This window comes from Myotis daubentonii, chromosome 5 (assembly GCF_963259705.1).
Source record: "Myotis daubentonii chromosome 5, mMyoDau2.1, whole genome shotgun sequence".
In the NCBI taxonomy this organism is placed as follows: domain Eukaryota; kingdom Metazoa; phylum Chordata; class Mammalia; order Chiroptera; family Vespertilionidae; genus Myotis; species Myotis daubentonii.
The window spans coordinates 84,541,060-84,568,090 of record NC_081844.1 but is presented as its reverse complement, the minus strand read 5'-3'; the positions used below and the strand labels follow the sequence as shown (position 1 = coordinate 84,568,090).

The window sequence follows — 27,031 nt, the reverse complement described above, 5'->3', positions numbered from 1 at the left end:
GTGCCAAAGTCTATATTTATAACCATCGTTTTATGCCACCTCTGATGTTGATTCAGGGACATCATGCCTGCTGGAGGGTGAGAAACTCAATGTCTCTCAACACCCCCAGAGAGTGAGGTGCTGGGTGATGAACTAAGTCGGAGGTGTAGTTCCAAAGCCCGACCATGACTGAGCTGTCTGCCAGTCCTTCGAGCACTCAGGGCAGAGATGCTCATCACCGCTAGAGAATACTCACTCCATTGTGTCGGGCCCCACCTACATGTTTTTTTATTGTCTGCTCTTCGCCATGAGTAATGCCACTTTCCATTTTAAGCCGGGAGCTTCATGAGATGACCACGTTCTAAGCCAGGATTTAAAGCTAAGTGCTGCCTGGGGGATTACTCACCCACTTCAAGACGGGGCCAACATCACACTCTCCCACTCAGGATGCTGCTGGAATATCTTATTCCTTGCCAAAGGCTAAAGGAAATCTAGTTTCCCTGGAATCAGACTAGGAATGGTGCCAGGTTATCCAGAAGCTGGCGAGTTAACTGGTTCTCCAAGTGGAACTACTGTGGTTGTTCTGGTTCCCGCCTGTAGAGTAAGGTTTAATGGCTCATTCATTACCTTAATATTGGCAGAGGGCCTACTATGTGCCAGGCACTCTGCTCCATGATGGATATACTACAGTGAGCTAAATGGCTGTGGGGGCAAACAGTCTAGGGGAGGATGAGCCGACAATTATAACAAAATGCTATAACCAGTGTAATAAATGATATGACACGGGAAGCTCAGCAAGTTTGGGGGATCAACAGCTGAAAGATTTATGCCAAAGGAGGTATGAAGGACAAGTAGGAACTGGCTAGGCTACGTTTCTTAATTATAAACAGCCAAAATTGACTTTGACTGATGTAAGCAGAAAGAGAATTTAGAGAACCTGGGTTGCCCACAGAATCACTGGGAAGGCATAGTGGCCTAGCATCACACTGCAGGAATGATCCAGCTAGAACTAGATGTGTGTGTGTGTGCGTGTGTGTGTGTGTGTGTGTGTGTGTGTGTTGCAGGGGTGGGTATCCCTCAAATAGGGGAGGGGGGCTTCAGATGCTGGGCAGTCAAAGGATGACAAATGCCCAGGACAGCAAGTAGAAGTAGGGAATGTGGGGAGGCTGTCTCAGAATGACCTAAGATCTTCTGAGTCAGAGAAACCAAAAGGAACAGCTAAAAGAGAGCGCTGACTGACTGAGGCAAGCAGCTGAGGCAGGCAGCCAGGCTCACAGGGTTTCCTTGGTGAGTGAGGTTTGCTGCTCAACCAAAGACTTGGAGGCCTCTGTGGGGAAACCAGCTGTGTGACAGCAGGTAAGTAGGAACGATGCTTTAAGTCCTTCCTTTCATGCTAGTGTTCCTAGGCCTTTCTGGAAGGCCACTGTTCTCAGTATATGCCTTTATATTACAGGGCCCCCCTAAATCAGAAGAGATGTTCTCCACATAATAGTGGAAAAGATGTTTGGGATAATGATAATAGCCAACCTTTATGGCTGTGCTCACATGCGCTTACATGCATTATTTCAGTTAATCCTCATAATAAGCCCGTTAGTTTACAGACAAGCAGACAGAGGCACAAAGATTAGAAATGACTTGGCCAAGATCTTAGGCACAAAGATTAGAAATAACTTGGCCAAGATCTTAGCAAATTGTAGAGCTGGGATGCAAATGGAGACCTACTTTATGGTAACTAAGAGTCTGATGACAGAAGACAAAAAGTGAGGATCAGATTTTAAAAATGGTCATTAGAGAGGGAGAAAACTATTGTTTCTATGCTAAGTACATGATGAGGGATTGGAAGCCTAACCCCCAGCTATTACCTCTCTCATGGGCACCATTTTGAATCTTAAGGTCAGCGATTGCTCCCTACTGAGAAATTTCCAATTCTATCCAAGGAGAAAAGCCCTATTTTCCTAGAGGGAGCCTTAAGTGAGAAACTTTTAGCATTAACTCAGGCTATTGACCCCTGGACTGCAGCAAGAGGTATATATAGTGTTTATCTTTGTTGTTGAAAGTATTACAGATGTCCCTTCCCACCGCGCCCCCCCCCCCAGGCCTTCACAGCACTATTGTCTGTGTCTATGGGTTATACATATGTGCATATAGGTTCTTCGGTTAATCTCTTCCCGCTGCCCCCCTCCCCCCATCTTCCCACTGAGATTCATCAGTCTACTGCATGCTTCCATGTCTCTGGATCTGTTTTGTCTGTCAGTTAATTTTGTTCATTGGATTCCACACATGAATGGGATCTTGTGATACTTGTCTTTCTCTGACTGGCTTATTTCACTTAGCATAATACTCTCCAGGTCCCTCCATGTAGTCTCAAAGGTCCCTCCATGTCTTTTTTACTGCTGCATAGTATTCCATTGTGTAAATGTACCACAACTTTTTTATCTACTCATGTACTGATGGACACTTGGACTGTTTCCAGATCTTAGCTATTGTAATTTTGAATGGATTTTTAAGATAAAAATGTCTCTGACTATACAAATAATATATGCCACTGGTTAAATAAACTAGGGAAATATGGAAAAATATAAAGAAGAAAATAAAAATCCTTGTAACTTTACCAGCCAATGATGGCTGTTGTCACATTTTCGGGTGCGTGTGTATAATCTGTAGTCTTTTTCCAATGCAGATGTATAGGTATTATCTTTTAAATTCACAGTTTTGAAGATCTTAAATAACTGTTGTTTTAATTTCATCACTTTCCTCAAGGGAGAATTTTACCACAGGATGCAATTTTGCAAATCTACTAAATGAATATCAGTAGAGTAGAGCATGATAGGGAATGCAAGTTACTTTGTTCAAATGAGTGGGCAGACGACATGATGCTCTCTGGGTGTACTGGAGATAGGGTATGTGCCTGGTTCTTTGAGAAGGACTTGGTTTTTCATTATTTATGAATATTTCTAGCTGGAAAACATTACCTGAAAAAATGTTTAACATAATGATAACCTAATCAAGCAATCATTTACTTATTAGGGAGAGATTTATTCCACAATCTATACCATGTGGATGACATTCAACAAGTTATGCAGACAAAAGTAGAAGAGCAGTTTCTAGGACTGAGCGCCAAGTGGAATCTTGGTTCTGATCCCACTTCCCCTTCTCTGGCCTAGGGGACCGCAATTCTTTCCACATCCCGGTCAAAAGGCAGCTCAAAACCCCATGGTCCAACACACAGTGATTTGGCCTTCTCCAGAAAGAATGCAGTCTGGCCTTTACAGTCCCCTCTGAACATCTCTTCTTGGAGCCCATGTGACTGAAGCCAGCACAAAGCTAGGTCTATTTGGTCACTGTTGTTGTCAACTCTTGTCACAGCCAGTGCCAGCCATCTCCTGTCATTTTCCCAGCTCATCAAAACCAAGTTCTACCAGTTCAGGAGCCCCGCGTGCTTTCCCTGCGCTGCCCAGACATCTGTTTTATGTTGGGAGTCAGGGGCCGGTCAAGTGCTTGCACAACGCAGCTGGATTTGCTGATGTAAACAAAGTTGCTTGCATGTGAGTTTTCTGACCCTGAAAAGGCCCCAAAGAACTATACTCAGGCCTCCAGCCGGACTTTACCCTCAGTCCAAGGGGACAAGGAAAACGAACTTGAATTTAGTTAATAAGTTATAGCCAAGAGGAAAGCAAAGCACCTGGCTCCTCTCTTTCCTTCTCTGTCTCCACGTAACCCTTTTCTCACCGGGCCGTTCCTCGTCCTGAACTGAGGTGATGTCATTGCCAAGTGCATCCATGTGGTGACCCAGGAAGCCAAGGGGTAACAGTAGATGCTCTACCTCATACCCTTAGTTCAGAGCTCCTTTCTGCCCTTGCTTTTTTGCTTTGTTTTTTCATTCTTCTTTAGATTTTATCTTTACTTACAAAGTAAACAGTTAAACAATACGTAAGTGTCTATTATAAAAGTTAATATCTCTCCCTGGCCAGTGTGGCTCAGTTGGTTGGGCATCGGCCCATGCACCAAAAGATTGCTGGTTCAATTCCCAGTCAGGGCATATGCCTGGGTCACAGGCTCGATCCTCATTAGGGGGCGTGCAGGAGGAAGCCAATCAATGTTCTCCCTCCCTCCCGCCCTCCCTAAAAATTAATTTAAGGATCTTTTAAAAAAAGATACACATGCTTGGGTTCAGTATGGCAATTGGCAAATTAGTATGGCTTCCCAGGCTTTGGTTCCTGAAGGGACTTCTAACTGTAGAGCGTGTCTTTCCAGCAAAACTAATAAGCTGCACAGCATAGCATAGATCAGCACTCCCCCTGCCCACCCTGCCTTCTTTCAACCAATATTTATTAAGCACATATTATGTTCCAAGCCTGTGCAGGACACTGGAGGAAAAAAAAATGGACAAGGACTCTGCCCTAATGGAGCAAAGTCAAGGGGGAGAAACAGTCCAGTAATAGCTCCAGTGAAATACAGAGGGGCTAGGGGAACTTGGCTGGGGCGCTGGGCCGGACCTGGAGCTGATGGACAGGAAATTATGTCTGAGAAAATCTGAGGTGAAGTCTGAAGAAGTAGGAATATCCTGGGGGCTGGTAGGGCAGATGGCAATGTTGGCCAAGGGAGGTTCAGGCCAAGGGAAAAGCAAGTCCAAAAGCCTGGAGGTGAGAGTGAACCTGGCACATTTGCAAACCGGAAGTTCAGTTCTGTTAGAGGCCAGGTGGATTCAATGCCAGGGAACTCTTGGGCCTTCTTACTCAATACTAAGACCAGGAGAGCTTGGAGGCAGGGTGGGCCACTGGTCGTGCCTCAGGAAATGGCTGGGATATAAGCTCCACGGCTGGAAGACTGCGGACTTTGTTCACCATCTGACAATGGGGACAGGAACATAGACTCTTAATAACCATTTGTTGAGTGAATGAATGAAGTGCCCTGAAGAGGACCCCAGCCATCTCTTCTGGTGTCACCAAGCCCCAACGAATCATAAGGCCAGGAGGCACACTGAGAGCCTGCTCTTTCCCCCCCCCCCTCCCCCCCCCCCCCGCCCCTTTCCTCTGAGTGTCTGACCTGCCCTCAAACCTCCCAGAGATGACACCGTCTTGTAGGTATCATGACTCGGAACTTCAGTTCTTAAGGTCAGACACATGCAGCCGAGGGACAGACGACTTGTCCAGTCATCTGGTGAGTCAGGACAGGCTAGAGAAGAGCAGGGACAAGAGTCCTTACTGCCTAGCCCGGCAGGTCAGGCATAGAGGAACTCCGGCTCCACAGCACTATTTGTCATCTGTTAAGACGCTGGTGCTTCACTTCCAAACCTGCTATTGAAGATGAAGAAGCCCACACTCCCAAAGCAGCACTATCTCACCTGGAAATTCTATTTCCTGGCATATTTGGTGGCGGGGTTTTTAAATCCCAGTTTAGCTCTTCTCCTGGGACTGTGCACTGGCTGAACGCTGCTGTCTCTCTGAGAGAAGGCCACTGGGCCCGTCTACCCCAGATACCCTGGCGGAGGCTGTGCAGAGTGGCTAGCACATTTGGCCCACACCCACATCTACTGTCTTATCTAAGGTCCTGCTGCCTCTTACTTGGACCATTGCATCATTGCATCTAGTTTCCCTGCTTTCACCTCTCCTCCAATACTTGCCCATGCAGCAGCCAGAGTGACTTTTTATAAATGCAATTCTGACCAGGTCTCATCCCAGCCTGCATTGTTCAGTGGTTTTCCACTGTCCTGTAGATAAGGACCTATAGGGCTCTGCATAGGTCCCTGCCCACGTCTCCAACCACAGCCCTCTTTTCTCATCCCTGGTGGATCATTTTCAGCTCCCCAAATGAAACATGTTCTTTCTAGGCTCAGGGCCTATGCACATGCTCTTCCTGATAACTGTTCCCTCTTCAGTAGGAATATAAATGTCCTTTCCTCCAGGAAGTCTTCCCATCTCCCAGGCTTTATAGGTCACCTATTATCTGGCTCCCATGATGCCCTGGACTTTACCACAGTGACATTCAGTTCACTGGGAATCCCTTTATGGTGGGTCTTCCCCACTGGAATGTGAACTTCAAGAGGGCCTCATCCAGTCTGTCCTGTTCCCCACTATATTCCTCACTAGGGGCCCGGTGCACGAAATTCGTGCACTGGGTGTGTGTGGGGGGGAGTGTCCCTCAGCCCAGCCTGCCCCCTCTCACATACTGGGAGCCCTCAGGCGTTGACCCCCATCACCCTCCAATCGCAGGATCGGCCACTTGCCCAGGCCTGACGCCTCTGGCCTAGGCGTCCGGCCCGGGCAGCGGGGACCCGCAGCTGCAGCGGTCCCACGATCGTGGGCTTCGCTTTAGGCCCAGGCAAGGGACCCCTAGCTCCCGGGACTGCCAGCTTCGACCGTGCCCAGCTCCCATCGCTGGCTCCACCCCTACTTCCTGCTATCACTGGCCATTGCGGAAAAGGCACCTGATTCTCCGATCATGGCTGGGGGGCAGGGCAAAGGCGGCCCCAGGGCCGCCTTTGCCCTGCCTCCCAGCTCTTAGCTCCCCCCTGGGTTTCCAATCACTGTCAGTGGCAGGGGGCTTCTTCCTGCTTTCCCTTTCGCCTTCCTGCATTGTGCCTACATATGCAAATTAACTGCCATCTTGTTGGCAGTTAACTGCCAATCTTAGTTGGCAGTTAATTTGCATATAGCCCTGATTAGCCAATGAAAAGGGTAGCTCGTAAGCCAATTACAATTTTTCTCTTTTATTAGTGTTGATGCCTGGCACATAGTAGGTCTCATTAAATATGTGTCAAGTGAATGAAGGAGTACTCAGATCTTTGAAAATCTGGGAACAACTTTACCAATAAAATAAGAGGCAAAGAGAAACACAAACATAACAGAACCTCATTGAAATTCTGAGCCATGTGACCTTCCTCACCCTGGAGGCCTGATTTCATCTTATCATGGGATTGTATATTGTGAGTAGATGCCCATTAATTCTCCCAAACTGGTTTCTAGCTCAGTGTAGAGAGATTTGGGCCTTCCCATCAGGTGCCACCATAACCAGCAAACCAGAGCCTTGGAGCCACCCACCCAAATTAAGTCAAGACGCGTTGGAGTGCCTGCCAGAGGCCGGGCCTCTCGCTGCAGAGACAGGAAGCCCTCCTGCCCCTGCCTCACATGGTGGAGCAGGGCGAGGAGCACCTGGAGCCTGCACCCATGTCGCCTCACCTGTTTTCTCTCCCCCCGCCACCCCCCTCCCCTCAGGGACAAACAATAATTCAGTAAAGAAAATATGAGTAATGGAAAGAAAGAGAAAAAAATAAACATATCAAAATGGGCAGTGTCCCCTGGGCTCCTGCTTTTAAAGAAAACAAGGAGAGTAGATTTGGAGATATTTCCGTGACTCTGCTAAAGGGACGAAAATAATCAAGCTGGCCCTTCCCTTCCAGGCTGAATTCTTTTCCTCTATCTTGATGCGGGGGGAAAAATAGGCTACCAGACCAGGACTCTCACACTCTGGTGTGCATCAGAATCCCCCAGGAGGCGTGTTGAGGCTGCAGGTGCCAGCCCAACCCAGACCCATGTCTATAATACTGACTCAGTGAAAGGGGATTACTGAACATAGTTTTGCATGTCCACATAGTGTAACCCTATGCAGCCATTACAAATGGAGGTATAGATTTATGTTTATTATTAAGGAAAAATCCTAATGTATTGAGTAAAGTCAGGTTATAAATGATCAGAATATATATATATATTAAAATGAGCAATTTGCTCAGGCGGTGACCTAGGCTGTGGGGGGACAATCTCAGAACAGGATTCAGAGCATGTACAGATAATGCCGCTGAGAGGATGACTGCAGAAGGAAGCACCTAAGAGCAGATAAAATTTCTTTGCAAGGTTTTCCCTGAGGAAGAGGCCCTTCCACAGGAGGAAGGTCAAGTCTGGTCTATTTTCGTAACGGCGTTTCAAGTGCTCAGCGGACTTATTTCCTGCGGTCCCCAGGAATCCAGCAGCAGGCTTTCAGGAGGATGTTGGTGATAGGGAGCAGGAACTTTGTGAGTGAGAATCAATAATTATCTCTATATTTGCCTCACCTTTTTTTCTATAAAAATAATCTAGTGGAAAAACACTTGCTTTAGAAGAGCAAAGTTCATTGCGACAGAGAGCAGAATGGGACATGGAAGTAAGTCTCTTAGTGTGTGGCAGCATCCTTAGGTCATGACTTTACAGGCTGAAGACGGATCTGTTCACTCATTCCCTTCCCTCCCTCATTCATTCAACAGATAGGTGAGCAACTCCCCTGTGCCAGGCATCGCTTAGGGATCGAGGAGAAGGTGGTGACTAAACATGGCCCTCCGGGAACTGACAGTCTAGTGAGGGAGATAGACATCAAACAAGTAAATACATGGGTGGATATTTAATGAATTACAAATGATGGGACATGTTGGAAAGGAAGAGAACAGGAAGCAACAAAACAGAATAATGAAGGCAGAGGGGGGACAGAACTCAGGTCAGGAGGTGAGGGTAGACCTGAGGAGGTGGTGCATCAGCTGCCATCTGAAAGGCGAGTAGGAGCCAAGGCAGTGGACCGTGTTGGGGAAAGGCATTGCTGGAAGGCGAGCAATTTGTATGAAGGCAGCGTGTGGAGAAGACCACACTGGGTCAAGGATCCCAGGGAAGACAGCAGTGGCTGGTATGCAGTGGGCAAAGGGAGGGAGTGGCAGGAGGTAAGGCCAGACCAGACGGTGTCTTGCAGGCCATGGTAAGGGTTTATGAAAATGGAAAGGCACAGCAGGTTTTGAAAGAGGGAGTGGCCAATCTGATGCAGGCTTCTTAAAAATCCCTCTGGCTTTGTGTATAGAAATGATCAGAGGAGCCAAGAACAAAAGAGGGGGCTGTTTCAGAAGCTCAGACAGGAGCGGATGGTGAACTGCACAGGGTGGATAATAAGTACCTAAATTTGCTAACTCCACTAGAGTCGAAGGGCTCAATATTGAGAGGTTAGAGACACTTAGACTTGTTAAAAGGGCTGGGACTAGGGTGAGATGAGGGAGGTACTTGCTTCAGGTGCAAAATTTACTCAGAAATGGTATTTCAATGCAATATTTTTAAAAAGTCAAATTTCATGCAGAAAAAACAACAACAACCCATGACGAACAAATATCAAATTAAAAAAAAAAAAAAAAAGACAGGATCAGTAACAGTGCTGGGCCAAGTCAAACAATGAGCCTGAGGAAAAAGGAAAAATATCAGTAGTAGGCATTGTGTCTTTATTTGAAACTCTCCTCACTCTTGTCCTTGGCTAGCTGACCCTCCCCACCTGTAAAAGGAAGAGGCCACCATATAACCCTCTGCTCTGAAAACAGATATTATGGAAAGAAAACTGATGACATAAATCACCACAAGCCCCTGGTGATTTAGACATTATCTTTTCTCCTTATTCTGGAGAGTCTGAAACAGAAGGTGCATAAGAGTTGCTCCATCAATATTTCTGATGATAATGTTAATGGCTAGCATTTTCCATGTTCTTAATATGTCAGGTACTTTGCCAAGAACTGTTAAATACAATGATTTCATTTGATCCTCACAGCAATCCATGAGGTAGGTATACTATTACCCCTATTTTACTATGCCTGGCATATCCTTGAGTAACATTTAGTAAATATAGGAAGAAAGAAAGGATGGATAAAGAGAGGGGGAAAGTGGCAGGCCTCACACTATTCCTTCTCCCCACTATATGGATAACCAGTGATTCCGACCCCCTCCTCTGTAAACACAATTCTCAGACAAACACTATTCACCAAACTGAAAAGGATCTGCAGAAAAGGGAAACTAACCTTAATTTTTTTCCCTTTTCCATAGGGATTAATTTTTGGTAAATTACTTTTTAAAAACCCAACAGCTTTTTGAGAACAGACTTTTAAAATTCATTTGTTCCCAATTATTTATCGAGCAATTACTATGTGTCAGGCTACAGATCTAGGTGATGACATATAATGTGAGCAAAACAAACCTGATTTGGGTCCTCGTGAGGCTTACAGATCTGTGTGTGTGTGTGTGTGTGTGTGTGTGTGTGTGTGTGTGTGTAGTGTTGTGGAGCAAAACAAACAGTAACAAGTAAACAAACAGATAAGTGGAATCATAAATGTTACACAAGATACAATTTGGGTCTGAGGTAGAGGATGGGGAAATGATGAGAACTATCCTAGACACGGTGGGTCCGACATAGACTCAGGGACGCTTATCATAGTCACGCTGCTGAAAATTCAGTGCTAAACATTTTTGAACATCAAATCAATTAAACTCCCTACAGAATGTGAAATTTCACAACTCCTATGGAGGGCAATTTTGAAGTACAACACCCATTTAATATTTCATGAACAGACCTGTGGAAAAGTGATTTACACCACTGAGGGTTCAAGAATACAGCACCACGAAAAACATTAGGAAATGTCCCGCCTTCTGTCTGCCCTACCCCACGGGCCCATCTAAATGTCTAGGTTTATCGAATTCCAGAGGAGCCCTCTGAACTAAGGAGGAGCCCAGGAATGTAGAATCTTTAAAAGCTGAGAGCAGTTACGTGCAAAAGTATGGCAGAAGTCACCCTGACATTCCTCCTGACTTTTGTTGCCTAATCTGCTTTCGAAGGCCAATAACGTAAAAATTCGCCATTTTTCAAACAACCCCGCCCAATATAGTGGTGCTTTGATATAAAAGACAGGAGAGAGGAGGAGTGGACAGTGGGGAATATAAATGGCTTGGAAAGGTCAGTGAGAAGAAAGAAATAAACCAGGAGGGAAAGCACGAGGAGTTGGAACCATGTTTGGAGCACCCTGCCAAAACGAAGGAAAACTCCCTTGAGAGGCCAAGTTTGACAGATGAGTGTGCTGTCATGGTTATCGGCACCTACCAATCCCGGTGATTTTTCTGATAAGTGTCATCTTGTCTGCCATGTGCACCACCCTGGAGATGCTAGATGCCCAAGGCAGATTTATTTCTTATTTAGCTTCTCGGATACAAGATTTCAGCTCATCCCTTATCAAACACCATCTCCTTCCCATAAACCCACCTGGTTCCTGCCTACAGCTGGGTTGTGTGCGGAGCCGTGTGTGGGCTACCGGTGACGTGACCACGGGACCTCGTGAGCCATCGGGCGTGCGGAAACAGGGCAAACAGTGCGGATGGGAGAATAGCCGCTTTTGGACTTTTCATGTGAGATCAGAGAGAGTTGGCAAGTAAAACCTCTAAAATTAGCCAGAGTCCTTAAAAAGAAAAAATGGGAAGGGAAGCAAGGTTTCTACTAGTCTAATGTAGACGCTCCCGAAACTAGTCGCTAGAAGGCTGGCTCTGGGGAAGGTGACTGTTTTCTTCCTGCCCTTTGGCTGTGGCTCTCACTGGGTCCCTTGGCACCCCTGGGCCCTGCCCCGCCGGAGTCCTGCTCTGCGTGCTGCTAAATGCCTCTGCAGGACTGTGGCTCCCGGGCCGAAGCGGGGCCTCTGGGCCCACTTTCAAGAACCAGAATAGACTCTGACATGTGAAATGAGCTCTGTGGAGTTTACATTCCTTCTTTGTATCCAAGCACCTTAAAACCCGAAACCGCACACCAGGAATGCTAACCATTCTTCCAGAGGCGCCTGGATATCATCTGTCTGGCAGAAATGTGAGTTCTGTCCTCTTTCTTTTTTAATGTTTTGGTGAGCCTGGGGCTCCTGGAAATGGGGCCGCCCTACAGAGGGCGACACAACAACCTGATGTCTCAGGGCTGAGGGTTTCATTCGCAGCTAAACCACAGATTTGCCCAGCCTCTCGGCTGACAGTTCTCTCGGCTGGAGCAAAGGGAACGTGTGCATCTACCCGTATGCCAGAAGGAACAGCAAATACAAAATGATTATAACGCGCTTAATGTAGTGTCCACACAACAGGCACCCGCAGATGCTTGTTTACTCACATAAAATGCTTGGTAAAAGCCCAATTACTATCAAAACGTCAATATCCAACACACTGATACTTCAACAACAATTCCTTCTATTTCCCAGACGCTCTCTGTATGCAGGGCCCTTCCTGGGCCTACCTCGTTCTTTCCTCATGGCCCGTGACCACATCAGTACTCGTAGCAGCTTCCTTTGACAGATGAGGCCGCAGAGGGTCAGAAATATTAAATGACTTGCCTGGTCACACAAGGAGTTAATGAAACAGCAGAAGCCAAAACCCAGGTCTATGACTCTCAGGTTGTGAGAACTTGCCTTTTTCATGGTGTTTCCAACCTAGTAGGACCATTCACATAGTACCCCCCCAACACCACCACCACCTCCAGTGGTCCCTGGCCTGGCCCCAGCTCTTTAATGATCAGTGGCAAGTGACTCTAGTGTGACAAAGGTCAAGATGGACTCGGGTGACGCTGGGTCATTCAGGGGAAGCCAGAGAGTGGCAATCAAGAGGTCACTGTACGGCTGTGAAAGAGGATGGTTGTGTGCCAAGGTAGGAACATGCAGCTCCATTCAACGAAAACAAGTATCTCCTTTAGAACACCGTCAACAGGACTGTGCGAGTTATGGAGGCTGGTGGGGCAAAAAGCATAGAGAAGCTAAGGATTACTCAGTCCGATGGACTTTCTCGTCTTTCCCACATTCCTTGCCAATTAAAACCATGGACTCCAGAGTCAGAAAACCCTCCCTTTAGATCTCAGCTCTAACATTCATTTTGCTGTGTACCTTAGGGAAATGGTTGAAGTTCTCTGCGCCGCTGGTCCTGAGCTGCAGAGTGGGGGCTGAGAAAGCAAAGGCCTCAAGTTCAGTTCAGGGCAGCATCTCTGTTCTGTTCACTACACGATGGGACATTGAACCAGCTAGGGTAGGTGACTGAATAGAAAATTTTATTCTAATCATTTACCTCCCAGCCTAAAAAAAAAAAAAAAAAAAAAACAGAGGAAGAAATTTTTTTAAAAAAGCAATGTCTAATTAACAGAATTTATTTGAGAATTAAAATAATGTATGAGACACATAGTAAATGTTGGAGAAAAGGCTACTATCTCATTATTTATGGGCATATTTTATTATTTCTGGTATGTCCAAAGCGGGCTCTTGGGAAACATAAAGAACAACAAGCTCTTGGCATTTTCAGAGAGATAACAAACACATACTTCAAAAGACTGAGTTTGGAGAAGCCAACATTTCTGGGTCAGGAGATAAGAAAAATATGAAAGACCCAGCAAACTGACCATCTTCCTATGAGCTGAAAGGTCTGCCGACTCCAAGAAAGAAATGTCCTTGCTGAGCTGGTTCTGGAGATTGTAACCTGGACAACAGATTCAAAAGATTGTTGGAGCCACATCAGTAAGAGAGGTTGGGAGAAGGGGCGAGCACTACTAGCGCCTCTGCAGAATCATTTTGCATTTGGCTCGAGGCCCTGAGGCAGGAAGCATCGGTCTGCAGGACGGATATTTCCATTAAGATGTGTGCAGCTCTTCAGGATGGCGGAGAGCCTGCAGGATGCTCTGGAAGGGGGGCGGGGGGGGGGGCGGGTGAGCATTAAAGTTCAGACAGAACAGAGCACGCACACCACTGCCAGGGAGTGCACCATTTTCCCTCGGAGTGGAGGCTGTTTTCCCTAAGCACTTGGAAGAATTCCTGACCTCAGATTGAACAATGCTCGAAGGGGAGAAGTGCTTTGGGAGTAGATAAGCCAGACTGCAGAGAATTAAAGATGCAGAATCAAGGGAGGAAATTCAGGGAATTAGGGGAGAGCCTTAGGGGTGGCAGTTGTCTGCTCAGATTTTCTGCTCTTCATTATGGGGTGTGAGAGCTAAGGGTAGGGGAGCTGCTGGGTGCCACAGTTGGATTATAACCACCCCCGCTCCTGCCAGCTACTTGGCCCAGGCTTCTATGGCCCTCTTTTCTGAAGCATGTCTTGATGAATCTCGTATGGCCAGAGTGTAAACTCCTTCAAGGCAGACACTGTGATTTCTGCGACAGGTCCAGAATCCCTTTATCTGAAAAGCCTTGGGGGTAGGTCTATTTTCGAATCAGAATTTTGGAGATTTTAGAAAGGCAGTATGGTACACACATTGTATATTATGGAACAACTCCAGTGAGGTTTGGGACAGTGCACTATAATCAATCAAACATGTTACTAATTCTGCACTGGATTATAGAAATATTAACACAAAGTGGAATACAGATTTTAGTCGGAGGCGAGTTTGGGTCATGTTTTGCCACAATTTGAGTTAGGAAAGAACTTCTAGTGTTCAGAGACTTTGGCATATTATAATTGTGGACTAGGGATTTCAGGCCTTCCTTTTTCCTTTTCTTTCTTTCCTTTTTTAAGTTTCCAGGACATCTGCAGGATTCTACCCATGGCAGGTACTGAATAAAAGTTGTTGGCATTCTAGAGTATGACATCTTGATCTCCCTCAAATAATATTTGATTCTGGAAGCCAGGGCACAGTTTATCAGTGACTTGGGATTCTTTAGAATTAAAAGGATCTGAAATTAAAGAACAGACAAGAAAGACTATTGAACCTTAGGTTCTCTGTCATCCTGGACAGTAACATACAAAACATGATGAAATATCGTTTTTCCTGTTATATCCTAGTTAGCACCCAAGTAAATGAGAAGAGACCATCATTACATATAAGTCATAATGAAAATTTCTAACCTATACATAGAAAATGATATTTTTTAAATATTGCCAAAATATTACTCAACGTTTAAAATCAAGTCTGCTCAATCCAAAATGAATAGTGCAGATTGACAAAACTAAACAGTATGATACGTGGAATATGGTAACCAAACTACCATCTATGGAATGCTTGCAGGTTTTCAAGTATAGGGCTCAGCACTTTTTGTGTATTATCACTTAACAATTAAAGCAATTCTGTGCAATAGCTGCTGTTATGAAATCTCATTCTGCAGATGAGGAAACTGAGACTGTAAAACTGAGTAATTTGCTAGCAAGTGTCTGGCCAGGACTCAAACCCAAGTTCAGTAGTATGTTGGTAAACCAGCTACCAGAGGAAATAAAGAAGGGGGGTGGGGGGGGGTGGAGGAGGGTAGGGAGAATAACAGAAGGGAAAGAAAGGATAGAAATAGAGAAGGAAAAAAAAAAGCCCTGATTTTTAGTATTTTCCAATTTTTGTGGTGTAAATAGTCTCACCAGGGCTGATATCAAGCTACTAATGGTTTAACAACTGGCTCGCAAAAATTCCTGAATATTTAATAATTGGCTTTTACAAACTTGCACACCACTATCAAGTCCATCCCAGGCCACATCCATGGTTTACTGCCAACTTTGGAAGATGAGATTTCAGCTCGGGGAATAGAACTGGCTTGGGGACAGCACGCTGAGATGCTATCCCAGGCCAGTCAGCCATGGTATGTTCCTACCTCAGACCTGGGACAGATTACGGAGGGTGGAGTAGAGGAAAAGAGAAAGAAGAACACACTGTCGCCCCCTCTTCAGGTAGACTTTCCTTCACCAGAGGGTGTACAGTGGGTCCCTGCCAGCCTGACACTCCCTGGCAAAAACAGTAAAACCAGATCACACAGACATTCTCTGGGTCAGATAAGAAGGTTAGACTTGAGACCAAAAGTCTGAAATCTTCCTTTAGATTCTTAATTTCCATCATACTTCTTTTTGAAGATGTCAGGAAGTGTCTTCTACAAGACAGGAACCAGGGTTGTGCCTATTTTTAACCGAGGATGGGATATTCTAGCCTAATTTTAACCCAATTAAAATGCATTTAGGCTCTTGGCTTAGTTTTTCTATTAATACCTGAGGATTAAGTCTCCTGATAACATGCTCCCACTAGGACCCTGAGAAGGAACTGGCCTGGTATTCAGTCACCCACAGGACACTGATTCTGTGCAGACATTTGCTAAGCGCTGGGTCTGGGGGGGTGGGGGGGTGGGGGGGGGGGAGAATAGCCCAAGGTCTTAGAGACGAATGAAGGAGACAGTCAAGTAAACATAATTAAATTATATTCATTCACTCATTCAACAAATATTTATCAAGTGCCTATTAGACACCAGGCATTTTGCCAGACACTGGGGTACCATAGTGAGCAAGACATTGATTTATACTATCATGGAACTGACAAGCCCGACGTAAAGGGAGACACTCATTAAATAACGAAAAGAATGAATGTGTAATTAAAAACTGAAGTAAGAGCTCTGAGGAGGTGTTAAATGTTCTTATGAGAACTGGAGGAACCTGACCCAGTTAAGGAAAGTCAGGAAAAGCTTCCTCGAGGATTTTGGCAATTGAACTAAGACTTGAAGAAAAGTAGGAGTTAACAGGGTGGGTGGGGTAGAGAGAAGATGAAGAGGAACAGTGCTCTAGAGAGAGGGAAGAGCATGGGTAAGGGTTAGGGAGCAGAGGGAGGCAGTGATTTCAAGGAAATGAAAGGCTAATTTAGAAAGCGAGTGTGGTGGAAGATGAGGCAGGGGAGGAAGCCAGGGCTGGCTCTCACAGAGCCCTGCAGGCCTTGTTGGGATACCACTAAAGAATTTAAACAGGGACTCTGTATGGCAACTGCAACCAGTGCTGTACGAGAGTAAATACAGTGTGGCTATGGAAGCATTAGGGAATAAACTCATCTAAACTGTTACGTGTGGTGTGGAGGAAGAGTAGGGAGGTTAGGTTGGAGGAACGTGTCAGACAGGCTTTCTGGAGGAGAGAATATCTGAGATGAATTTTTGAAGGGTGAGTATGACTTAGCTAGGCCATGGTTGAAGGGTGGAGGAAGGGAGAGAGAAAGAATGCTATTGGTGTGAGGCTGTGGGGGGACTAGTAGAAAAACAGGTCAGTAAGAGAAAAGGCAACGGGGTTAGGCAAGGAGCAGATGATGAAAGCTTCACACGTCATGATGGGGTCTGGGTTATACTTATCCTGACGGTGGCAGGGAACCCACGGACACAGTCAGAGATCTTTAGCAAGAGACGGATGGTCAGATTCATGTGTTAAAAGGCCACTAGCAGCAGGGTCAAAGGGCACTTCATGAAAGAGAGCCGTGCTGAAGAAGGGGACCACTGCTGCCTATCTCAGCAGCCCAGGTGAGAGAAGGTGTTGCATCTGAACTAAAGCAGCCACAGTGGGACTGAGGAAGATGATTTTAGGAGACATTAAAAAGGTACAAAAGAAAGGGTTTTGTCACCAATAGGAGGGGTGTGAGTGATTTCCACTCCACCCAAAGAATAGTATGGACACAATGTATTCTTCTATTTGTGTTGAGTCTTGCCTTATGACCTGATACATGATCAATTTTTACAAATGCTCCAGTGGCCTTGAGAAGAATGGTGTTCATTAATTTGGGGTGCAGAGTTCTCTCATGTTCATTCAATTGGGCTTGTTGTGTATTTCAATCTTCTATATCCTTAAGATTTTTTGTCTGTTTGCTCTATTATTTATAAGAGAAATATATTAAAATCTTCCACCGCCATGTGGATTTGTCAACTTCTCCTTATGTATTTGTCAATTTTTATTTATATATTTTCAGGCTCTGTCATTATCCCACAAGCTTAGGCTTTCTTATATCTTTCTGTTGATTATTCTACTTATCTCTATGCAGTGATGCCTTTTACCCTTAATCATTCTTTTGGTCTTAGACCTACTTTATATGATATTACTATCGCCATATCAACTTTTAATTTTGTTAACATTTGGTATCTACTTTTCATCCTTTTGTTTTTAACTTTTCTGTATCGTTGTGTCTTAAATATGTCTCCTGAAATCAGTGTAGATGAATTTTTTAAAAATCCAGTAGCTAGTAAATTTAGCCCATTTACATTTATTGTGATCATAATACATTTGGATTAATTTCTACCACCTAATCTTGAGCAATTTTTCTATTTCTTTCCCTGGATTCTTTTGAATAAATACAGTTTTATTTATTTTGTTTCATTTCCCTTATCCTTGCCAGTTGCTGGTTGGAATTAATGAATTCTATTTCTTTTCTTTTCTTTAGTAAGTACCTTTAATATTTGATATTAACTTTAATATTTAATATTAGCTCACATTCTGAGTTAATAAGATCTAGGTTTATTAATATCTATAAGAAATAGTTAAGTTATGAGGTGATGCCATTCATAGAGATAGGGAGGGAAGACTTAAAGTGTATTTGGAACCAAAGGTGAGGCCTGTTTTACATATGCTGGGCTTGCGGACACATCCAATTACCACCTTAACAGATGCCTGTGCATCTACCTTCCGTGGCTTTATATATTTTTCAAAATATCTCCCTTCATGGGTATTCTGCATGTGTAAGCAGTGACAGGGGATAAAAACAAAAATAAAAAATCAGCATTTGTTTTCCCTTGATTCTTAGAACTGTGAGTATTCCCTTCCAGCTTAGTGGCCAGGGTCAAACTGAGCACAAATGTCTTGTTCCTAAAGCAGGCTTCACAAAGGTCACCTCAATAACTGTGGGCAAACTGAGGATTGAGCCTGAAATGGTGACCGGGATTCTGCCACACATAACACTGCTTTCCCTTTGCCTCCTTCATTTCTCTGCTATTTTGGTGGCTTAAATGATTTGGGGGGGGGGGGGGGGGTTGGGGAGCTTAGCTAATTTCTGCCAAATATGAGAGGGACTAAAAAATTATAGTTTCATACCAGTTTAAAAATTACTTTAAATTAAGCAGTCAGGGCTGACCTAGGCCACATCAAGCCTTGACTGGTTCAACATAACCAGTTACTCATATCTCCTACCGGTCAGGTCATGGTTCTATTCTTTCCGAGTGCTGTCATGACTTTTGAGCCCAGGCAGAGTGGGGAATGTTAGGGGGCACATCTGGGAAGGAGTGAATGACTCGCCCAGGTTCCCAGAGTCGATTAGTGCATCGAAGGGGCTGTATGGTGTTGCTCACTGTACCACATTGAAAAGGTGACTGTGTATTCCTGGGCAAGGGTGTACACTTAGCATCCTGTTCGTGTGTGAGAGTTCATGCTCTCCTCCACAAGCTACAAAATATGTCAGCCTTTAACACGGATGTTCCAAAGGCTGGTGTTCTCTTCACTTTGGTGTCACTAATAAGAAAATCTTCAGGTTTTCCCAAAATCTCACTAGTGCCCCAAATTTCAAAGGGCTGGGCTTATCACACAACAATGGCATGAAGTCCACTTGATCTTTGACATCTCCCAACACACACACACACACACACACACACACACACACATGCACACGTACACGCACGCACATGCACCCACAGAAGGACAGAGAAGAAGAGAGAGGGAGAGAGAGACATAACTCCTTTCCCCAACAGCCAACAAGAAGATAGTAATAACAAGAAGCAGAGCTTATAAATTTCCATTATGCTTAATGCCTGATATCATGGAGTTAATGGATTCATTTATTAGAGCAATTCGTGTAAATCCCCAAGGGCTTGCTAAGGCTGCTGCCTAATGGTTTTATCACCTCATAGACTTCCTTTATTCCTATCCTCTAACAAATCTGGATTGGCAAGGAACTGTGGACCAACCACTGCTTAAAATATTGGTAAACTGTAATAAGGCAAAAAAAGGGGGGGGGGGCTTTTCATGTCTCTGGGGTTTCCTTCAGCAACAAAAGGGATGTCATTTTTTTTTAAGTGTCAGCTGATTCATAAATGCTGCTTCCACAGTCTATCAATTTCATGTTGACTCAAGGCTTATTTTCAGGAGTCAGCAGGTCCCCATCGGGTTTCCAGGTATGGATCTGCACTGAGGGGTGATGGGAGCAATCTGAAGCCAGTAAACCACCCCATTACTGACCCTCCTCCTGGGGGAGCAGGCAGAGAGCAGAGTCTCAGCCTGGCATAACCGTAGGCTGCCCTGTAATCAGGAAGGAGGGGTGCCTGCTGGCCCCTGCAGAGCCCCACAGTGATGAAGTCCGGGAAGGGGAGCATTAGCACAATCCTTGGACAGAGCTGGTGCCTCCCTCCCTCAATCTGCCTTCTGTGCATCTGTTCCCCTTCATCCCAATGGGATGGAAGCAAGAATGCAAATAGAGCCAAATCCATGCCCAACACTTAGAACATGTCCTAATGGAGACTCTCCATGGCTGCTGGATGCAGAAGGGCGGCCTCCTTAACACGCACAATCAGGGGCACGTGGGACTTCCATTTGAGAAAACCCAGGCACAACAAGAAACAAAAGTCTGCCCACTGAAGACTGACATTACAAGTGGCTATTTGTACAGTTAAATGGCAACACTAATATATAATTATTATCTCCTGCCACAAATTAAGGACATAACTTAGTAAGTGCTTGGGAAAAAATTGATAAAACAAAGAATATTAATGATCTCTTAGCTGTATTTGAAGAAAGGGGCTTCTTGTAATTATTCTATGCTAACAGGGAGGTGATGGGTCAAGAGGGCCATGTCTGGAAGAACCAAATTGCTTCATATCAGAAGGGATCCAGAAGCAAGTGGAGTGAGAGGGAGATGAAGAGGCTGGGTGGGAAAAGGGCTGAGAGAGACTGAGAGAGAGAGAGAAAAACAAAACAAAACAAAGCAGAGGTGGACACAGAGACGTAGAGGTCTGTGGATGAAAGAAAAGGCTCTGAAAGAAAGAATGAGGGTTTGAGAAGGAAACGCAACGTGCTGTGCAAGGTAAAATCTGCCGTCTGCCCTGTGGAATCAATGTAAACAGAATTAAGTTTCTATCTGTTACTGTACTATGTGACAGGGCTGGACAGAGTTTTACCATATGTGGAGAGCATATTTGGGATGCTCTGACTTTAAATATATGTTTATATGGTATATGCAAAATTCTCTTTGGGGGTTTGTGGAGGGACATCAAACTATTAACTGAAAGTGGGGCTAGTGTGACTGGCCCATGTGGCTGCAGATAGCAGGAGATGTACCAGAAACACTAAAATGCCTAGAGCAGAGAAACAAATGGACGCTTCCCAAATGATCCCTAATTCCAAAGTCACCAGGACAAACTATCCCAACTGTTGCCTCCATTTACAGCGGAATTACTTTCTGTGGAGTAGCTCCATGAGGCTGTTCCAGGGATGGGTGGATGGATGGCGAGTGTGGAGAATGCAGGGGGCTGGCTGGCTTTCTGTGACGTTCCCGGGGCTCCTTAACACCTGGTGATGTGGGTTCTGCTGGGGAATGAGCGACAGCGGGAGTCCCACTGCAAGGTTGGCATGGGGGCGAAAGCCGAGACTGTTGGTGATGGTGATAACCAACGTCTGGGTCACAAGTAAATAATTTTTGCCTGAAACCACAGACAGCACCACACCTTATACCTGTATACTACATTTTCCTACATATACATACCTGTGATAAAGTCTAATCTCTAAATTGGGCACAGTAAGAGACGAACAACAACAATGAATAATAATATAGAGCAGTTACACCAATATACTGTAGTGGAAGTTAGGTGAACGGCCATCATGTAAGGGTGACTTCAATACAAACACTATGATACCACAACAATCGATCTGATAACTAAGACGGCCACTAAGAGACAACAGGCAGGTGGGTGTGTATCCAGCATGACTATGCTGGCCAACGGGAGATTCATGTCCTGGGAGGGACAGAGCGGGACAGTGTGAGATTTCATCAGGCGACTCCGAGCACTGCACAATTGAAAACTTAGGAAATGTTTTATTTCTGGAGTCTTTCAGTTAATATTTTTAGACCACGGTTGACCGTGGGTAACTGAAACCACAGAGAGGGAAACCGTGGAGGGGGCGGGATGACTAGAACACTGCAGTATCAGTGAGGTCACTGAACCTTTTCCTGGTGAGTAAGGGCACATTAGGGCTTTGTTTCAAGAGCCCCGTCTGGAGGCTCAGAGACACCACGTACCAGCTGTTGACCTTGGACAGACCACTGAACATCTCTACGTTTTGGCTACATTTTATTTATAAAATGGGGGGAGATTAGTGTCTGTTTCAAAGGGTGGTGGTGAGAATTATGAGTCAGCTTGTAGCCCAGAATACAATGCTAATGATGATGATCATTATTATGATAAGGCCACCTGATAACCAATGTGTACAACCAACATCTACTCACACCTACGAAGGTTCCATGTCAGGGTCCTGGTCTCTTCGCCTCTGCCTTGTACAGTCCTTGAGTCACTGGTACGTCATTCTCCTAAATGGTGGGGACAAGTAGATGCTGTAAAATTCTAGTGTTTGTTGGCTTTGCTTTTTAATCCTCAGAGGCATAATTGATACATTTTTACACTAATATATTACAAATTTGTGGATAGTGGGCATGGAGGACATTAGAGGATTATAATATGCAATATGGTGGTTTCTGTGTCATCATAAGTATGTCTCATTAGGCAGTAATTAGGATGAAGATGGCCTTTGCACAAGGGACACCCTCTCTGTGTGTCATGAGGATGCGTGGAGAGCTGTGGAAGCAGGCAACAACTGGCATAGCCTTCATAACGACCTGTCTCAAAAAACTTCCCTTGGCACAGTGTTTGCCCTTTTAAAATCCCATGTAACACCCTCACATACGGCTCCCCAGTTACGGTTCTGTTCCCACCGGCAAACCCAGAATTTTCCTTTACACATTAACCCTCGGCTGTCACTATTGTGGGAGGCCGCCACGCAAGTCCTCCAGGTCCCGAGCCTGGGCTCTCTGCTATCTCTGCACCTGGGCCTGGCGGTGCCCAGTCAAAACCGTGGGAGGATAGAGGGCAAAACCTCAGCGCCGGCCTCTCGCCTTTTGTGGGTTCCAGCCAGACCCTGGGGGTTATTTTAGTGCAACTTCGGTATTTAATTTGAGGATGTGTGTGGATCAGAAGGAGGGACCAACACATTATTTTCTTTTCCCTTGGCCAAATGATTAAATTTAAAGTTCTAAAAATCACACAGCTTGATCCAAAGCCGTGACCAATTGGAAGTGAGAAATGGCCAGGCAATCCCTCCCCTGCCAGGACTATCCTTCCTTAGCCGCCCGCCACCACACTGGCCCATTGCTGTGGGCATCACCTGGCCAGTCTGTGGTTCCCAGCCGACCAGAGCCCTGCCCCCCAGGCTCCCTTTCCCTGCCTGTACGTTGCGCCTTTGCTGGAAGAGCGTCCTCCAGGTTGGTTCAATTTCTTACAGCCCTGAGAGCACCCTAACCGGCAGCGGCTGAGCCATGGCTGAGGGGGAAGTCACCACGTTCACGGCCCTGACCGAGAGGTTCAATCTGCCTCTGGAGAACTACAAGAAGCCCAAGCTTCTCTACTGCAGCAACGGAGGCCACTTCCTGCGGATCCTCCCAGACGGCACCGTGGACGGGACGAGGGACAGGAGCGACCAGCACAGTAAGCACCCAGGCATCCTTCTTGAGCCCCTCCCCTTCCTGGTGTCTTCCTTAGGCAAGGGTGGGGAAGAGCCGCATGGGGCGGGGCGGGTAAACCTCGCACGAAGACATGGGCTCAGGTTCAAGTTTACCGACTCTCCGCGTTACCTTTCCACTGGGACTGGTTTGTGAAATCCTGGTTTGAATCGTAGCTTGCACCTCATAAATTATGCAGCTTCCGCTCTGCATATCGTGCAGATGTGGTTGTGGTAACGGGCGGGGTAAAGTCATTCTCCAGACCTTATAGAAATGAGAGCCGGAGAGATTCGAGCCAAAAGCTGAGCATCTCTTCCGGGCTTTCCTGCCAGCCCAGCTCTCAGACGGTATGGATAACTCCGGAGAAAAGAATCTTCTTGACGATCTAAGAATAAAAATGTCTTCCTTCCACTTTAGTAGTTCAGGTGTTGGTGCGTGTTGATATTAGGTGTCGGGGGCCTCTGTGATGTAATCGGAATTCCCTGAGTTACCACGGAAGCATTAGATGTTGCAGAGAAGGCAAAAGTCAGATCTGGTCCCTGCAAAGAGGGTCAACAGGGCCAAACGTGTCACGAATCAGGAGAAGGAAAGTCTGGATGAAATTAGGAGACACGGAATATAGCACAGGCGGAGAGTAATGTTCCATAGGATGGCTTTTGCATGGAATGCACAGGTTGAGCCGCTGTGGCTCAGTTGGTTGGCCATTGTCCTGTGCACTGAAAGGTTGCTGGTCAGGGCACACGCCGGAGTTGCTCAATCCCCAGTAGCAGGGTGTGCAGGAGGCAGCTGATTGATGTTTCTCTCTCACATTGATGTATCTCTTTCTCTCCCTTCCTCTCTCCCTAAAAATCAATTCAAAATCTTTAAGAGGAAAAAAAATTTTTTTTTAATGGAACGCACATCACTGGTTTTGATGTGATGGTTTATGTATCAGATAGTCTTCATTATTCATGGAAAATGCCTCATGCAGCAGGATCTAAGTACAAATGACCACTGCACTGTGCTCGCTCTCTACCCTCAGATGAGTAGGCAGTGGGGAGGGAAGCTGGCATTTATGAACCAATTGGCATTGTCCCTTCCCTCCCAGCCACCTTGAGGTGAGGAGCAGGAAGGCTGAGGTTGGGGCTTGCAGCTGCAGAGTTAGATGTATTGGGCCTTGTTTTGATGGCTTGTCTTCAAATGGGCCTTCTGAATGCCTGATCCTCAATGAAAAATAGGCACCAGAGTGGGGCGAAAACGACTCTGTTTAGTATGCCAACTGTACAGAAGCAACATTTACTGACAATAAGTCGACTTAGACTGGAATCTGTGGTGTAAGGCAAGTTACACAATTTGTGTGATCTGCCCCACTCAACATAAGGGGAATGAGCTTTAATTCTCTAAGGTTTTAACATTTCTAATAAGTTTTACTAGTTTTCTGAACCAATGGAAATGCTCTCTGGTCCTCAGACTCTCAGGGGAAAGATAACCTTGGTGAAGCAGTCCTCTGGGTTAAGCTGGCTGCTTCGGGAAACCTTGAATTCTGAGAGGTGACAATGACAACTTCCACGTGCTGGAATTTCTGTGCAAATGGCATATGTCCTCATTGCTGTCATTCCATCATCCACATAGAGACTGCACTCTGAGTGGGTAATACCGGGACCTCTGAATAGTGCTGAGGACCCAGTCGCCTCACCGAAGATGCCAGGGCCCTTGGAATGCAGCATAAGGGAGCCTTAGGGTGTGTATGAGGAGGTCTGCCTACAAGTAATGCTGGGTTAACTATTTGGCAAGTGAACATGGGCAAGTGACTTGACCTTTCTGCCTCAGTCTTCTCACTTATAAAATAAGAGTTCTTGCCTCACAGGTTTCTTGAGAGGATTAAATGAGATAATGTGGTGAAAATTCTCGGCACAGTCCCTTGGCTGAGAGTAAGCACATGTTGGTTAATATTGCTATTGTTGTCATCATCATCAAGATTTACGTATAACTGACCCAGCATGTGGAAATCCAGTGTAATACTTAGGGCCTTCCCTCGTTTTTTTCTCTTCAAACATACTGCCTTCCAGGAAGGCCAGGAGGTCTAATTTCAGGTTTTGATTCAATGCCTTTCTGGCAACATGCAGAGTTGGTGTGTTGGCCTATTTACTGATTCTAGGACTAAGAACAAAGGTCAAGGAGGACAGAAATCAGAGTCGGTGGGGTGAGTGGTTCTGTACCTGTCAGTGCCGGGAGAACTGGATAATCTACACACCCTTGGCAGAGCCGGGGGCCTGGGATTAACAGTCAGAAAGCTGAGTTCACATTCCTGCGTTGCCCCTTAACTGGAGCAGCACTGGGCAGTTACCGTTCTCCCCATTTTGCATCAAGTGCTCTGCAAAGGCAGCTTTGAGCCCCCAGCCCCATGACCCTTCCAAACATCCCCTCCCATCTGGAACTTTAGATATCTTCGGTGTTTTCAGCTGTCTGACCTTGTGGAACATATTGAGACTCAGTCTCCCCACCTATAGAATGGGAATCATAACACTGCCATGAGTACTTGACAAGGCTGAAAACTCATGAGATCCAGCAGCCCAGAGGACTCCCTGGCTTGAATGCACCTGCTGAATGTGGTTACGTCGCCCTCTTCTGCCCAGTGGCGGTACTGCCACAACCCTTGTGAATTTCAAGGATTGTTATTCAGAAACATAATTAATCTGGACAGGCATGGAGTGGATGATCCCTGACTAACTGATTAGCACAGTCTAGTGAGGGGATGATTAATATCCCTTGGTCATTAGTTTGAGCATGATTAGAGTCACAGGTAGAGTCACATTCTAAGACTTCCCTCGGGAAGAATGATTTCTAAAAGCCAATCAAATATTTAAATACATCTACATAAATCATGCAAGATAGAACTGTAGGCCTGCCTACTCCTTTCACAGCTTCTCTTTGCCCCAACCAGCGGATCTGCCTTGGGCAAAATTGGGAAGTTTTCAAAATTGGTCTTCTACCTCCAGGAGAATAAGTCCCCAAGTACTCACACAGGGCCCCTCCTGGAGTGGCATGACCCTACAAGGGGTGCTTGTGCACAGGCCTTGGTAATGCAGCCCTGAGTGGAATGTCTCCACTGGTGGGGATCTCGGGCCTGTAGAGAAGACGTTTTGGTTTGCCCCTTTACAACTCCTCACGTTACATGGTGGGCAGGTACCCCTATGGGCTGTGAGCACTAGTTCCATTACCATATTCCAAATGCTAGGAAAATGCAGAGAGCAAGAACTGCCCACTGTGAGAAGGGGCATGGGTGCTGGTTGTCAGAAAATTCATGTTGACTCCCAGGACTTTCCTTTGGGAGATGGGTAAATGGAGATGTCACCAGGAGAGGGAGGATCCTGGAAGAAGAACAGGTGCAGGGAAAGACATCGGAGAGTGCCTTGTGCACCAGGCAGCTCTCCTTAGAGTTGTAATTCCACATTTAACTGTGTGACTATTTAATGGTTTTCTCCCCCATGTGGATGAGGACTTAGAGTCCAACAATGCAATTTCAGTGGCTAGCACATTGTCTGACAGTTAATATAATGTCCAATAAACATTAATTTGACTAGTGAATGAACTGCATTGGAGGTAGGTAGATCCAAATTCCACAATATCTATATAATAAAAGGCTAATGTGCTAAGTGTCGCTACTACCGCCTGACTGGTCACGAGGATATGCACTGACCACCAGGGGGCAGATGCTCAACGCAGGAGCTGCCATGATGTGCACTAGCCAGCACCATGCATCTGGCGCAGACAAACCAACACTCAGCTTCCCCCAAGTGGGACACAGGCCCTACCACCACCCCAGAGCGACACTCCACCAAACTGCAGC

The 27,031-nt window shown here is 45.8% G+C and overlaps 1 protein-coding gene, 1 long non-coding RNA gene and 1 pseudogene across 6 annotated transcripts in view; all 3 read left to right on the top strand.

The window, feature by feature from the left end:
• LOC132235798 (uncharacterized) overlaps positions 1-27,031 on the top strand; it is a 458,887-nt gene that overhangs the window by 375,042 nt on the left and 56,814 nt on the right. The gene's annotated exons all lie outside the window — the stretch shown is intronic.
• The window catches only part of FGF1 (fibroblast growth factor 1), a 90,295-nt gene that overhangs the window by 45,062 nt on the left and 18,202 nt on the right, over positions 1-27,031 (top strand). For 2 of the 5 annotated variants that reach the window (XM_059698743.1, XM_059698742.1), the window contains exon 2: positions 22,986-23,188. In XM_059698743.1, the coding sequence (XP_059554726.1) occupies positions 23,020-23,188 (169 nt within the window). In that variant the 5' untranslated portion in view covers positions 22,986-23,019. Of the gene's footprint in view, positions 1-1,210; positions 1,336-11,511; positions 11,593-17,037; positions 17,059-22,985; positions 23,189-27,031 lie in introns of those variants that run through there. The other 3 variants (XM_059698745.1, XM_059698744.1, XM_059698746.1) reach the window with 3 other exon arrangements.
• LOC132236304 (small nucleolar RNA SNORA36 family) lies at positions 12,714-12,837 on the top strand (annotated as a pseudogene).